The 14310-nt window shown below is 48.0% G+C and overlaps 1 protein-coding gene across 3 annotated transcripts in view; it reads right to left on the bottom strand.

The window, feature by feature from the left end:
- The window catches only part of MRE11 (MRE11 homolog, double strand break repair nuclease), a 296568-nt gene that overhangs the window by 167655 nt on the left and 114603 nt on the right, over positions 1-14310 (bottom strand). For all 3 annotated transcript variants that reach the window (XM_073582975.1, XM_073582976.1, XM_073582977.1), the window contains exons 11-12: positions 12570-12696; positions 1170-1276 (exon numbers count right to left, since the gene is read on the bottom strand). In XM_073582975.1, coding sequence (XP_073439076.1) covers positions 1170-1276; positions 12570-12696 — 234 coding nt within the window. The remainder of the gene's footprint in view (positions 1-1169; positions 1277-12569; positions 12697-14310) is intronic.

Below are 14310 nucleotides of genomic sequence, written 5' to 3'. Positions count from 1 at the left end.
GTTCCAGAGTTATTACCACATAACGTGACACTGGTCAGAATTGGAAAATATTGCCTGGTCAGAGAAAACTGGCTATGGGGGTTAACTTGAGAGCAGTATAAAAGTAATACAAATATGAAAAGTTTCAGAAAATCCACATAGAAGTAATTTTATAAATTAAACAATGGTGCGGCAGAGAGGGTGATGACTCACGGGGCTTCTAAACAATGGTGCGGCAGAGCAGGTGATGACTCACGGGGCTTCCATGGGAATGTCATTTCCCCAAAAGTTCATTCTCATTTTGCAGATTGCTAAGTGCACAGAAATTTATGAAACAGCCTCTTCAGTGCCATTATTTCTGACCTTCTATTAGAACAGGAGGTGTCCAGCTTCAGACATGTTATTTCCTACCGTTTTCAGTGCCATAATGCCCTTGAAGATCCAGATTCCAAATTCCATAATAGGGTATGTGGGTGGTCAGGCGCGGAGACATTGCTCAAACATAGAGCGGCACCATCCAAAAAAATACTGTAGGGACTGTCCAGCATTCCTTCATATTCTACACAGGATGTTACAGGACATCTTGCAAAAAAAAGGGACTCTGAATGCACAGAATAATTTTTCACGCCAATGTTCGTTTTTCTCGCATACAAGAAAAACGGGCCAATTATTTTGATCAGAGTTTGGTCATCAGTTTTTATAGTTTCTCCACTTTCTCCTTTCTCACTGTTCGAGTCATGTCATCCGAGGGCGGTCCGATTTTTTCACGGACTCTTAGACTTTTATTGCCCTTTTTGATCTGACTGTCAAATTAATATCGACCATGTCTACACAATTTTCCACAGACCGAGCGAAGATCAACAGACATGTGAATGGCCCCATAGGCTCGCTCAGGTACGAGGGTTATCTGTGAAAAGCACAGATTGCAGGCGTACGTGAAAATCGGACGTCAGAATGAGGCCGGACTGTCCGAACCAAGGAAAGGCGCTCGGTGCATGATGGCGCGGCCAAATATTTAAGTGCCCCTCTGTCTCCATCCGCCCCCCCCCCCCCCAAGAGAAGGCCAAAAGAAATGAACGCAAAGTGTGAATGAGCCCTTTACTTACAATAAAAGTAAATATAAATATATATATATATATACAGTGTGTATTTATTTCTATAATAAAATATGCAGCTAGATTCACATTCACCTTTTCTGCGGTTTGGAAATATTGCTTCACCAGATCTTCCACTCTCAGCGTTGCCACCTCTGAGGATGATTTGCTGTCAAGTTTCCCGAAATTAATTGCCACGGTATCTGGAATAAAAGCAGAGAAGGTTAACGTGCACTCCACACACAAAGCGCAGCAGGTGTTAGCAGGTTATCGCCAGACGCGCGCCCTCGAGAGCACCGGTGCCCACATGTCAGATGTAGGACAGACCTGGAACATCTAACAGCTACACACTGTACATGTTAACGCAAGCTGGTGACAAGTGAAGAATGGGAAATGGGCACAAATGGTGTTCTCCTGTGACCTACAAACCTTGATGAATAAAACAGGAGCTTCTATGAGACAAAGTGAAAAATAGAAACAAACTGGCTGGAAAAATAATAAAGCTTAAAAGAAAATGTGCAAAATAACAATAATACAGAATATAAACAATAATGTTATGTATCAATACATAGATTTATGTGCATGTATATATATATATATATATATATATATATATGTTTTATTTATCAGGTATCCCTTATTAGTAGTGATCGGCGCAAGCGCTCGTTACTCGAGTTTGCATAGGGAGATTGGGTACGCCATGAGTATTGCGGGTGCTGGAGTGAGACGTGCGAGTCCCCGCAGCCACTTGTTAAGGAGCCACAAAACATGCGGGGATTGCCTGACAAATGAGGGCAATCACATCACATTTTGTGGCTAACAGTAGTGAAACATGCGGCTGCGGGGACTCGCACATATTACTCGAGCACCCGGAATACTCAGTGCGTACCCAAGCACCCTAGGCAAACTCGAGTAACGAGTACGTGCGCTCATCACTACTTATTAGTTGTAATAGGACCAGAAAATTATCTCACCTAATGGAACACTGTCACTAGGTTTTTGATCCCCCATCTGGTGCAAAGGTAGGAGTAGAGACCCAGATTCTGGTGATGTGTCACTTAGTTTCCTGGGTGCTGCAGTTCTGATAAAATCCCTATTTGCCTTGCTACACATCTGCTGAGCTCTGTATAACCCCGTCCACACCACTGGTTGGAAGCTTTCTGTGTACATTGCCAAATCAGTGATGGGGTCAAGTTATAAAGAGTTCATAAATAGTGAGGACTACATATCAGAGGTTTACTAGTCCTCTAGTGATAATCTCTTCCTGATACAGCAGGGATTTTATCAATGTTACAGCAAGCAGCTCAGTAAGTGAAACATCACTGGAATCAGGGTCTCTGTCTCTACATTATACTGCTCACATACTAGGTAGTAAGAATTCTGCTGACAGATTCCTTTTAAAAGAGCTAATATAACATAAAGACAATCTATCAGCTCATCCCCCACACGTCTATGTTGTAAGGCCGCGTTCACACGTACAGTAGTTATTTCCAGTTTTGGATCTGTCGCAGCACAGGATTCACACTGATGAATGGGAGCAGAATTCTGTTCATTTGAAGCTCTAGCAAAAAATATGCTCTGCACTACTCCTCTGTCCGGCCACAAAGCAGACAGCAACTGGATCTGATCTTTCTTCATGTGGTAGTGTCTGGGTACCGGAGCCTACCGGATGGTCGCCTGTTACGTCATCCATGGATCCATACTTTCCCGGAGAGACCCCACTGGTAAAATGGGATCCATTACATAGAACAAAAAATGGATGCAAAATGGATCAGTTATTTTTTCTTTGTTTTTGAATAGAAGACGACTGATATCTCTTAGGCTACGAATGGGCCAGGAGCCGAGCCTGCAGAAGAGCTCCGACCCGCCCACAGCACTTCCAGCCTCTGCTACCAAGCAGAAGAATGGATCCATTAGTGGACTCACTTTTGTGCTTATACCCTACACACATGAGGGGAAAGAATGAGCTGACAGATTCCCTAAATCCACCGCACTGCTCCTGGAACGCAGGGTTCAAGTTCCAAGTCTTAAAGGGGTTCTGCTGGTAGTTTGATGCTATTGGCAGCCCATTAATAGGTGGGGTTCTGACTTGAGTCAAAACCTCACGGTTCACAAGGCAGACCTCCACACAAGAAGATCTGGCGGTGACAAAGGACCCTCTTAATTGGCAGAAGTCAAATCGTCACCAATCTGATACTGAAGGCATGCCAATACCAACTCTACGAAAACCCCTTCACCGGGACCAAGACTCGGCCAATCACCCCTGATCCCAACAAGGCATATTCTCAGAGGGGTGTTGTACAAAATGTTTAAAGAGCTGTAAAAAATGTTCTCGCTCACATATTCAAGTAGTTTTTGTGTGTTTTTTCGTGAAAAATGGGGACATCTGAGGGATTTTAATGTCACTGTGATATTCTCATGTTTTTCTTTTTTGTTGATATCAAGTCATATCAGTGAAAATATAAAATGAATGCGTCATTTGTTGCTATTTTTATATCTTTATGACCACAAAGGGCTACTAAAATTAATGGAAAAATTCATACAACATTCTGTAACAAACATTTTTATATATCAAACACGTTTTTGCTTTTTTTTTTATATATAGGAGGGAAAATAATAGCGATTTAAATTGGCGGTGGAATTTTCATTTATATTTCACTTATTGTAAATATTTTGTGCCCCATAAGGTCATTTAAGACCTTTGGAGAGAAAGGGGGACACGTAAATACTGAAACATTTTTATTTTCTTCTTATTTCCATTGTAACTTGGACTGGTATATTCGCTCGAGTGGAAATACAGCCTCCAGGCTCCATAGCAGAGCTGACTGGGCTTCCTATGACGCAGCAGCTCCTGCCCCATCACTATACACAGCGATCACGTGACCGCTATGTATGGAGGAGGAAGCGCCGTCAGCGCTCATTACTGTGCACACACAGCTTGTTGAGTGATCGAGAAGGCACAGACTGTTATAAACCATCTCTGCCTTCTCTATGGGTCTCTGACAAACGGATCCAGACTCCCGCAACTACACAATGGCATGTAGCCGGCCATTTAAAGCCATTGGGCGGTCCAGAAACAGTTAATATTATTTTCTGTGACGCGTTTTTATTGAGCTAATTAAAGGGAACTGGTCATGTTGAAAATGGCAGGATATCATAGGGCAGGAGGCGCTGATCAGATTAATATGCTTTTTGTGGGAAAGGATTCAGTATAACTTGCATTATATTCATTAAAATCCCTGCATGAGTCCAGTGGGCGGTCCTGTGCACTCAGACAGCTGTCAATCACTAATAGGACCGCCTGCTGGACTCCTATACATTAAAAAAGGATTTGAATGCGTAAAACAGGATTTTTTGGGTTGCTTACCGTAAAATCTGTTTCTCGGAGCCTTCATTGGGGGACACAGAGACCATGGGTGTATGCTGCTGCCACTAGGAGGCTGACACTATGCACAAAAAAGGTTAGCTCCTCCTCCGCCGTATACACCCCACCGACCGGCAGGAAATTCCTCAGTTAGTGAGAAAGCAGTAGGAGAAGTAACGGAATAGATTGAAAACAGAACGAACAACTCAACTGTAACCAATCGACAAACATAAGAACAGGAGTTGTAGAACATGGGAGGGTGCTGTGTCCCCCAATGAAGGCTCCGAGAAACAGATTTTACGGTATGCAACCCAAAAAATCCTGTTTTCTCGTTCGCCTTATTGGGGGACACAGAGACCATGGGACGTCCCAAAGCAGTCCCTGGGGTGGGAAACAAACTTCCATCAGGCCAGTGGACTCACCACCGCGGCCTGCAGAATCCTTCTACCTAGGCTGGCGTCCGCCGAAGCGTAGGTGTGGACCCTGTAGAATTTCACAAAAGTGTGAACCGAAGACCACGTTGCAGCTTTGCAAAGCTGCAGCACGGAAGCTCTGTGGCGCACCGCCCAGGAGGCACCCACCGCCCGGGTAGAGTGCGCTCTGATCCCTGAAGGAGCTGCACGATGCTTGACCCGGTATGCCTCCAAAATTGCCGATATGATCCAGCGAGCAATAGTGGCCTTTGAGGCTGGGTGACCTTTCCTTGCACCGTCTGGAATGATAAACAGAGAGTCTGACTTCCGCAAGGAAAATGTCCTGGCTAGCTAGACTCTCAATGCCCTGACCAGGTCCAGCTTGTTCAAGGATCGCTCCCGAGGATGAGCTGGGCTCGGGCAGAAGGATGGCAGAACAATGTCCTCATTGAGGTGAAACGAAGATACCACCTTCGGAAGTAAAGAGGGCGGAGGCCGCAGAACTACCTTGTCCTGATGAAGTACCAAAAAGGGAGAGCGGCAACAAAGGGCCGCTAATTCTGACACACGTCGGATGGAAGTAATGGCCACCAGAAAGGCCACCTTCCAAGAAAGGAGGGCAAGGGAAACATCCCTGAGAGGTTCAAAAGGAGGACCTTGCAGAACCCCAAGAACGAAATTAAGATCCCAAGGATCCACGGGCGCTCGGCACGGAGGAACCGTGTGAGCCACACCCTGAAGAAAGGTTTTGACCTGGGGCCGGGAGGCCAGCGTCTTCTGAAATAAAATGGACAGTGCCGAAACTTGACCCTTCAAGGAACTGAGAGCAAGCCCCGCATCCAGCCTTGTCTGAAGAAACGCCAGAACAGAAGGAAGCGAAAAAACCATGGCCGCGATGTCATTGGCCTCACACCAGGAGAAATAGACTTTCCAAGTACGGTAATAGATCTTGGAAGAGGAAGGCTTTCTGGCGCGGATCATGGTATGAATCACTCGGTCAGAGAATCCTGCCCGTTACAAAACCTCGGTCTCAACAGCCACGCCGTTAAATTGAGCGACCGAGAATTGGGGTGGCAAATCGGGCCTTGCGACAGCAGATCTGCCCTGTCGGGAAGCTTCCAGGGGGCGTCCGCGAGAAGGTTGACAATGTCCGCGAACCAAGACCTTCTGGGCCAATTCCGGGCGATGAGGACGACTGGAATCCCTTCTGCCTTGATTTTCTTCAACAGCTTGGGAAGAAGAGGCAGGGGAGGGAACAGGTAGGGGAGCTCGAACTGTGACCAAGGAACGGCCAGAGCATCGGCGCCCACTGCCAGGGGGTCCCGAGACCTGGACACGAATTGTGGTACCTTCCTTTTGAGGCGAGATGCCATGAGGTCTACGTCCGGGGCTCCCCACCGACGGCAGAGCAGATGAAACACCCCCGGATGTAGGGACCAGGGACCATTCCCCTGCCGCGAGACCCTCGCGGCTTAGAAAATCGGCGGCCCAGTTGTCCACGCCGGGAATGTGAACCGCGGAAATTGTTGGAACAAAGGTCTCTGCCCATTGAAGAATTCTGGACACTTCCGCCAGGGCTGAGACACTCCGTGTCCCCCCTTGTCGGTTGATATACGCCACTGCTGTGGCATTGTCTGTTTGAATCCTGACAGGCAGGCCCTTGAGGCGCCGTTCCCAGTGGACGAGAGCCAGAAGGATCGCTCGTATCTCTAGGACATTGATCTGCAGAGCTGATTCCTGAGTCGACCATCGACCCTGAACAGTGTGATTGCGGAACACTGCACCCCAGCCGATGAGGCTGGCGTCCTTTGTGCCAATCTGGGAAGAAAGGACCGCCCCGAGAGAATGAGGGGAGACGTCAACCACCAGTTGAGAGACCGCTTGATCCGGCATGAAAGACGAACCGGACGATCCAGAGACAGAGCCGACCTGTTCCACCTGGACAAAATGGCCTGCTGGAGGGGCCTGGCGTGAAACTGGGCAAAGGGAACTGCCTCTATTGCTGCCACCATCTTCCCCAGAATCCTCATGGCTGTGAATTCCTGCTCCTTCATGGAGGCAATCACCGAGCGAACCGACTCCATCCGGAAGTGGCGGAGGCGAACTCTCTTGTTGAGTAACTTGAGATCCAAGATGGGTCGAACCGCCCCGTCCTTTTTCGGCACCACAAACAGGTTTGAATAAAACCCTGTGAATCGTTCCGATTCGGGAACGAGCACAATCACCCCGGAGCTGAGGAGAGAGGCGATGGCCGAACCGAACCCCGGGATCAAGGCAGGATCCCGTGGCGGACGGGATGGAAGAAGCGATCCCGTGGAAGAGAAACGAACTCTATTTTGTATCCTGTCGATACAACCTCTCTGACCCAAGCGTCCTCTACTGAGGCGAACCAGACATCGCTGAAGAAAAGAAGTCGACCTCCCAATTGGAAGGGACCCACGGAAGACCGATGATAGTCATGCGGACGTAGACCGTCCAGATCTAGATCTGGGTGGTCTTCCCTGGGAAGAGTGGGACCGCCAGGACGGAGTGGGCCTGAAGGAGACCTTCTTTCTTTCCTGGCCTTTGCTGGTTGGAAGGGTTTTCTGCCGCATTGAAACGGCGGAAAGACCGAAAGGGACGGAACTGACGCCTTGGAGGAGGTCTGCGAGGCTTGGATTGGGGGAGAAGAGAACTCGTACCTCCGGTAGCGTCCTTAATAATCTGGTCCAATTGGGACCCAAAGAGACGCACCCCTTGAAAAGGCATGATTAGTCAGACTTTTTAGAGGACAAGTCCGCCTGCCAGGCCTTGAGCCAAATTGTACGTCGGATTGCCACGATGTTGCTTGACGCCTGAACCGCGCAAGATGCGGCATCCAAGGAAGCAGAAAGCAGATAATCCCCCGCATGGGAAATCTGATTGGCGAGATCGGCCAAATGCTCCGGTTGTGCCTTATCCAGAATGCCCTGCCGAAGGTCCTCTGCCCAAGCGGATATAGCCTTTGCTGCCCAAGATGAAGCAAAGACTGGACATACCGCCGCAGATGCCGCCTCGAAGGCAGACTTTGCTAGGGATTCTATGATTCTGTCATTAGAATCTTTTAGGGACGCTACACCCGACAGCGGAAGAACAGTATTATTAGAGAGTCTGGATACGGGAGGGTCCACTGAAGGAGAAGCGGCCCAGTTGTCCGTGAGCTCTTTAGCAAACGGATACAGCACGCCGAGACGCTTTCCTCTTTGAAAGCGTCTAGTCGGATCTTCCCTTTCCTTGGTAAAAATCTTCCCAAACTCGGAATGAAAGGGAAACACCCTGGAAGGTGTTTCCGCCCGTCTGAACGAAACCTCCTGACCTGAGGATTTCGCAGGGGCGTCAGTGATGTCGAAGGTATGGTGAATCGCGGCAATGAGGTTCTGCACCGTAACCTTCATGTTCGCATCCTGATCCGAATCCAGCTCTAAGACCCCTTCAGATCCCGAAAGCGCTTCACCTGACTCGGGAGAGGAGGCCCGAGAGGGAGACTGCTGGGGAGTATGGGGTGAGGTAGGGCGAGGAGAGGACTCCGCCTGGAGATCCTGCCTGGGTCTCTTGCGACTGACACTGGCTGGCTCAGATGGGACGTCCTGGGACGTGCTAGGTCCCGCAGAAGCTCCCAAGGGCAACTTATCCAGAACGGCTACTAGGGACTGAGACACCTTGGTGAGGTCTGCCACCGACTGTGATAGGGAGGAGGCCCAACCCGGCAAGGGGGGCTCACTCACCCCTGGGGCTATGGATGGCTCCTGAGCGGCGTCGGGCTGGATTGGATTGCTACAGTCCAGGCAGAGGGGAGAGGACTGACCCCTGAGGTAGTGCCGGAAGGTTGGGGGACAGAGGGTGGAGAAGGGTCAGTCTGCCGTGCAGAGCTACTCACGGTCCGGTGTCCCCAAAAGCGATGCTGCTCGACCTGTCCGGGGATGCAGATCAGGGAGAAGTCCGGCTGGCCGTCCCAAAGAGGCAAAAAGCTGCTTGCAGAAACTGCTCAGGGGCTGGGGAGCGTCTCCAGCTGCGTCCGGCTGGCAGGCTGTGAAGATGGCGCCTGCCTGTAGAAAAGCGCGGGTCCCGGGGAAGGGGAAGGGCGGAGCTCCTCGCAGGGTTAATAATTGCTGCCCTCTAGCAATAATATGCTGGGCAGGAGAGGGAAAGGCGGGGGGAGGGCCTGGGGAGAGCGGGAGAGAAGCCCGCTTAGAAGAAAGGGGCGGGGGCGTGGCCGCGACGCTGCGGTAGGCCCGAACACAAGCCGGGGCCTAAATTAGTTGCGGCGGCCGCCTGTCAGCAGGGGGTCGGCGCGGAAGACGCGTCGCAACACCGGGCCGCGTCCCTGCCCAGAACTGCCCGACTCCAGCGCTACCCCTGCCGAGATGGAAAAAAGGGGGGGGAAGCGCAGAACGAGGCCCGTGAAGACCCGGGGCCTGCATGGATGCGGTGACCGTGGGGAGATGCGGGGCGTGCAGGGACCCTAACGTGGTCCCCCTGGCGACCGCTCCAAGAGAAAACGCCGGGGGAAGACTGACATACTCACCCAGGCAGGGGGCCTTACAATAAAGGTACCTGAAAATCCCACGCTGTCTGTCTCTATGAAATCCGCGCCTCATCCAACCTTCAGGCTCTGGTAGGCGAGAGGGTGGGAGGCGGGGGGCAAGGACCGTCCGTGCGGCTGGCACCTACTTGTGCGAGGCTCCTGGTCCTGCTGCGGAGACCTATGAGGATACGGGGTGGCAGTACACGCCGTACTCATAGTCTCTTTGTGGGAGTACGGATGTGACTGTTCACTCCGTATCCCTCCGGAACCTGCAAAGAAACGACGCACGACGAGGTAGATAGGGGTCTAATAAAAGACCCGTGTCCACCTCCTACTGACACTAAGCTAAACTGAGGAATTTCCTGCCGGTCGGTGGGGTGTATACGGCGAAGGAGGAGCTAACCTTTTTTGTGCATAGTGTCAGCCTCCTAGTGGCAGCAGCATACACCCATGGTCTCTGTGTCCCCCAATAAGGCGAACGAGAAAATGAAATTATACAGAATCTTTTCCTACAAGCCATATATCATCCTGCTCAGCTTCTCCTTCTCTATACCGTGCTGTCCACAGATCACAACCTGTACAATGATTACGCTCCCTTTAAGCTTTCCCACCCCTTGTTTTAATGTAATTGCTGACATTTCCATCCTCTCCATTTTTTACAATATGAGGCCTCACAAAGGACATAAGAGGGCCAAATCTAGATGAGATTCTACATTTCTCCTTTTGTATGCTCTGAAATGGAATGTTCTTTTGCAGCTGCTGCCTGGCATTGAGTGCAGTCACGTACTTTTTACCAGTTCACACAAGGTTTTCTCCTGATCCACTAATCTCAAATATATTCTGTTTAATGCATGTTCCATCATACTTTTTATTGCAGAAGACAGGTGCAGGAACTAAAAGACTGTGTATTGGGGACTCGGGGAGGAAACGAATAAAAATAGTCTAAGGCTACGTTCACATTGTGTTTTTGCCAAATTTTAGTGGCTCCATCGAGACTGTCTGAAAAATGGGATTAAGGAGCAACCTCTGACAAGGCCATTGACTTTAGTGAGGCGGTTGGAGTCATTTTGTGCTGTCTGTCCTCGGTTTCTGCACTGTCCGCCTTCTTGAGGCAGGTACAAACCTTTGGTTGGCTGCTCTTTTGTACCTCCCTCAAGAAGGCGGACACTGCGGAAACAGAGGCCAGACAGAGCACCACAAAGTGACTCTGCCTGCCTCATTAAAGTCAATTGTCCGGTCCTAGTTCCCATTTTTGGGGGCTTCAGATGCAAGCCACGATGGAGCCACTGAGGTTTGGTAAAAATGCAACGTGAACCCGGCCTAATGTGAACGTCTCACATTTCATTTTTCGATAAAGAATGAATATAATTACTTTGTAACGGTAACAGTCGGTGATGCTTTACGCCAAACAAATAGTTGTCGAAAAGATCACCCCATTCCAGTTTGGTGCCAAATTAAATAACAGCTATTCCTAATGTACTCCCTATTTCGAGGAGCGTGCACGTGTTCCGAATGGGGACCAGCTGTGGCCAGATTTCTCAGGCCGTGGCTTATCTCTCCCTAGAAAAAAAAAGATGAAATTGACCATGTTGGATCCTTAATATTCTGCGCCGGAATCAAGAGTCGGAATATCTAGCGCGTTATGATTGGAATATCCAAATATATTGTTCTTCCAGGGGTTAATCTTAAACATAAATGTTCATTTTGAAAGTTAAATGTATGGTACTTGAAAACGTATACTAGTTCCTTATATCGTTTCCTCCGGTCTCATAACAAGAGCTGAGAACATAAGTTTAAGGTGGGAGACCTCCATTAACTTCACCGGCTGTATAGAGCGATCTACGGCGAGTTTACGCTGGAACATTACGATAATCGCAACGCTCATCTCCCTCCTGCTGCGCTGAGGCCGGGATTTGCATCAGAAATCAATTAGTGTTTAAATAAGTTTGGCCAACAAGGCAAATAAATTCTGTCTGATTAGTTGAGAATAGATTGAAGCCGAAACTTAACCCTGTAAAGTCCGACAAGTTTTGTTTCTGCGTTTCATTTTTTCTACTCCCCTCAATTAGGGCTCTATTTTTTTTCCCATGTCCGAGAAAAACAGTCCTAGTTTCAGCAGTGATTTTTCAGATTTTCATCCCAGTTTTATCAGTTTCTCTTGGATGAAAAAAGAAAAAATAAAGTTTCTCCACTTTCTCCTATTTTGCACTCTGTGAAAAACGACATCCAAGTACTGTCCGATTTTTTCCCCAGAGCCATTGGACTTATAGCTAACACTCAATCAGTATCAAAAAGGTCTCCGCGATTTTGCACTTGTGGGCAGCAAAAAAATGAATAAAATCATGTGACCAGCCCCATAGACTGTACTACATATGATATCTATCCGTGAAAAAAGAGGACAGAACTCGTGCGCAAAAATCGGACATCTGAATGAGCCCCAAGAGACATAATTATTTAATTTTCAGTCAACGTAGTCGTCGGAGGGATTTTTTTGTGAGATAGATAGCTGTAACTTTTACAAATACTGCAATACCAAATATGTTTTTTTTATACTTTACATTACTTTATTTTTAACAGAGGAAAAGAAGGGTGAGATCTCATCTCCCGTGATCTCCATCTGCGCATGCGCCGCCCCCGACTGCCATTTTCCCAAAGTCCACCGCATAGGAAAACCATTGAACTGCGGGGGGCTCTGGCCTTTCACAAAATGTCAACAGAGCCCCCGCAGCAGTACCTAACACCCGCAGCGGCGCGCCGCACATCCGAACACCCCCTCATCCCAGCCACCAGCCTGCAACAACGCTCCACTCTTGCCTCCTCCAGCCGCGACCACGGGACCCCGCTTCACCGCAGCCACCACCCTCGGTAAGCAATAAGAAACATGGATTATAAGAAGCACCACCATTTTATTTAAAAGAAAGTTTTTTCCCTATTTTCACCTCAAAATTTGGGGTGTGTCTTATAATCTGGCGCATCTTATAATCCGCAAAATACGGTATCCCTCGCCAATCAGCCCCATAAATGTCTATAGGGAACATATTAACATTTTGTCACCGAGCAAGGGGACTTATCAATGAAAAGGGGCCAATGCCATCTTTACATACACATCCATGACATGTTAAAGCTTGGAGGCACGGTGGGAAGTGACCCACGAGGGCGCTACATCACGTACTGACCATTCTTGTCCTTCTGCTCCTTGTGTCTGAAGAAATGTATTATGTCTTTAGGGTTGGCCGCTTTATCCACAAACTTCTGGCTGAACCGGAGAGTGTTGAAGGGTTCAAAGCCGCCCGTGTAATCCACCTGAGAAAGACAGCGAGGTCACGTGGAGAACAGATATGTAGCTTAAAAAAAATACAAATAAATCAATAATAAAAAAAATAAAGCTCCTCCTTTTGTTTAGGTTCAGGACACTTTGTGTATTTAGGACCTCGCAACGTCGACTGCTTTTGCTTACTGCACATTCAACTTAGATGAGGTCTGTGGTCATAAATAAGAAACTAGCACCATTTAGATTCCTAAGTAATTACAAACCCATAGAATTTACTAAGAGAGGCGCCGTAGTGAGAAAAAAAAACCCACAAGGGAAAAATATTTGGAAAATAATTACGGTAATATATTTTGGCAAAAAAAATGTGGAAATGGAAAAAAAAAAATCTAAAAAAATGGTTAATTTGAGTGAATCTTAGACCTCATTTTCATGCACTCTTTCACTGTAGCTTACATGTAAAAAGTGGTTGTCTCAATCAGACAGCCACTATAATCAAAAGGTGTAGGATTTTTTTTCCCCAGTATATATATATAATATTCATTATATAAGTTAGGGGGCAGGACAGTGAGGGATAAGTGACCGGTCAGAAGACACAGATGAATAGCTAAGCAGAGCACCACATAAAACCCGCCCACAGGCCGCCCTGGAGCATGAGCAGATCATTTACTCAAAACTGAAAATAAAGATAAAACAACAACCACAGTATCATTGCAATCAGTATAATGGCGCCAACCTGACACTGTCGTTAGGTTACTGCACACAATCCTGCTGACAGGTTCCCTTTAAATACCGAATCAAGGTTTTTAAGGGATATTGCCAGGACTGAAAGTCAAGATATGGGTTATCGTCGTGATCACCAAGGGTGCGACTGCTGGGACCCCCGTTTAGTCTGAGAAAAGGGATCTGTATCATCTAGCTTGCAAATGAACTGCGGTGACCTCTGCACCGTGAGAAAAATCTCACGGTGCAGAGGCAAATTCACCGCAGTGAACTCGCCTCTGCACTTTGAGATTTTTCTCACGGTGCAGAGGTCACCGCAGTTCTTTTCCCCCGCTAGAACCTCAGTGATTTTGCCGCTAGTCACTGACGCTGCTCGCAGCAAATTCACCAGTGGTTCTTAGCTTGGATGGTCGCATCTTTCCACCGTCCTGGTTGAAAGCTAATTATCCCCCAGACATGGATTACAGCGTGGGACAGAACGCCCGACAGGTGAAGGATATGGTTGTTTTTTATTTTTGTTTTATTACAGGAAATGAGGGATTCAGTGGAATTAGGCGTTAGGCGAGTATAACTGTGTTTGTTATTTTTAAATAAAAAAGTTAACTGTGTTTTATATTATTTCAAATAAAAGACTTTATTCTGGCTGTGTCTTTATTTACCATACAACTAAAGGATTAGTAATGGATTGGTGTCTTATAGACGCCTCTCCATTACTAAGCCACGGGCTTGATGTCACTGGACAATACAAAGGTGACATCAACCTCACAAATATGAACCCCACTTGCCCCCACCACAGGTAAAGTGGGAAGAGCCAGGTAGAGCGCCAGAACTGGCGCCTCTAACAGTTGTGCCTTCTCTGCTATTTTTGGTTTGGGGGGGTGGGGCAATATCCATGGCTGCTTACCAGCGTGAGAATACAAGATCCC

The sequence above is a fragment of the Dendrobates tinctorius genome, unplaced genomic scaffold (assembly GCF_039654945.1).
Source record: "Dendrobates tinctorius isolate UK_male_01 unplaced genomic scaffold, ASM3965494v1 ptg000075l, whole genome shotgun sequence".
Classification (NCBI taxonomy): Eukaryota; Metazoa; Chordata; class Amphibia; order Anura; family Dendrobatidae; genus Dendrobates; species Dendrobates tinctorius.
This window is presented reverse-complemented; position numbering and strand designations above follow the sequence as displayed.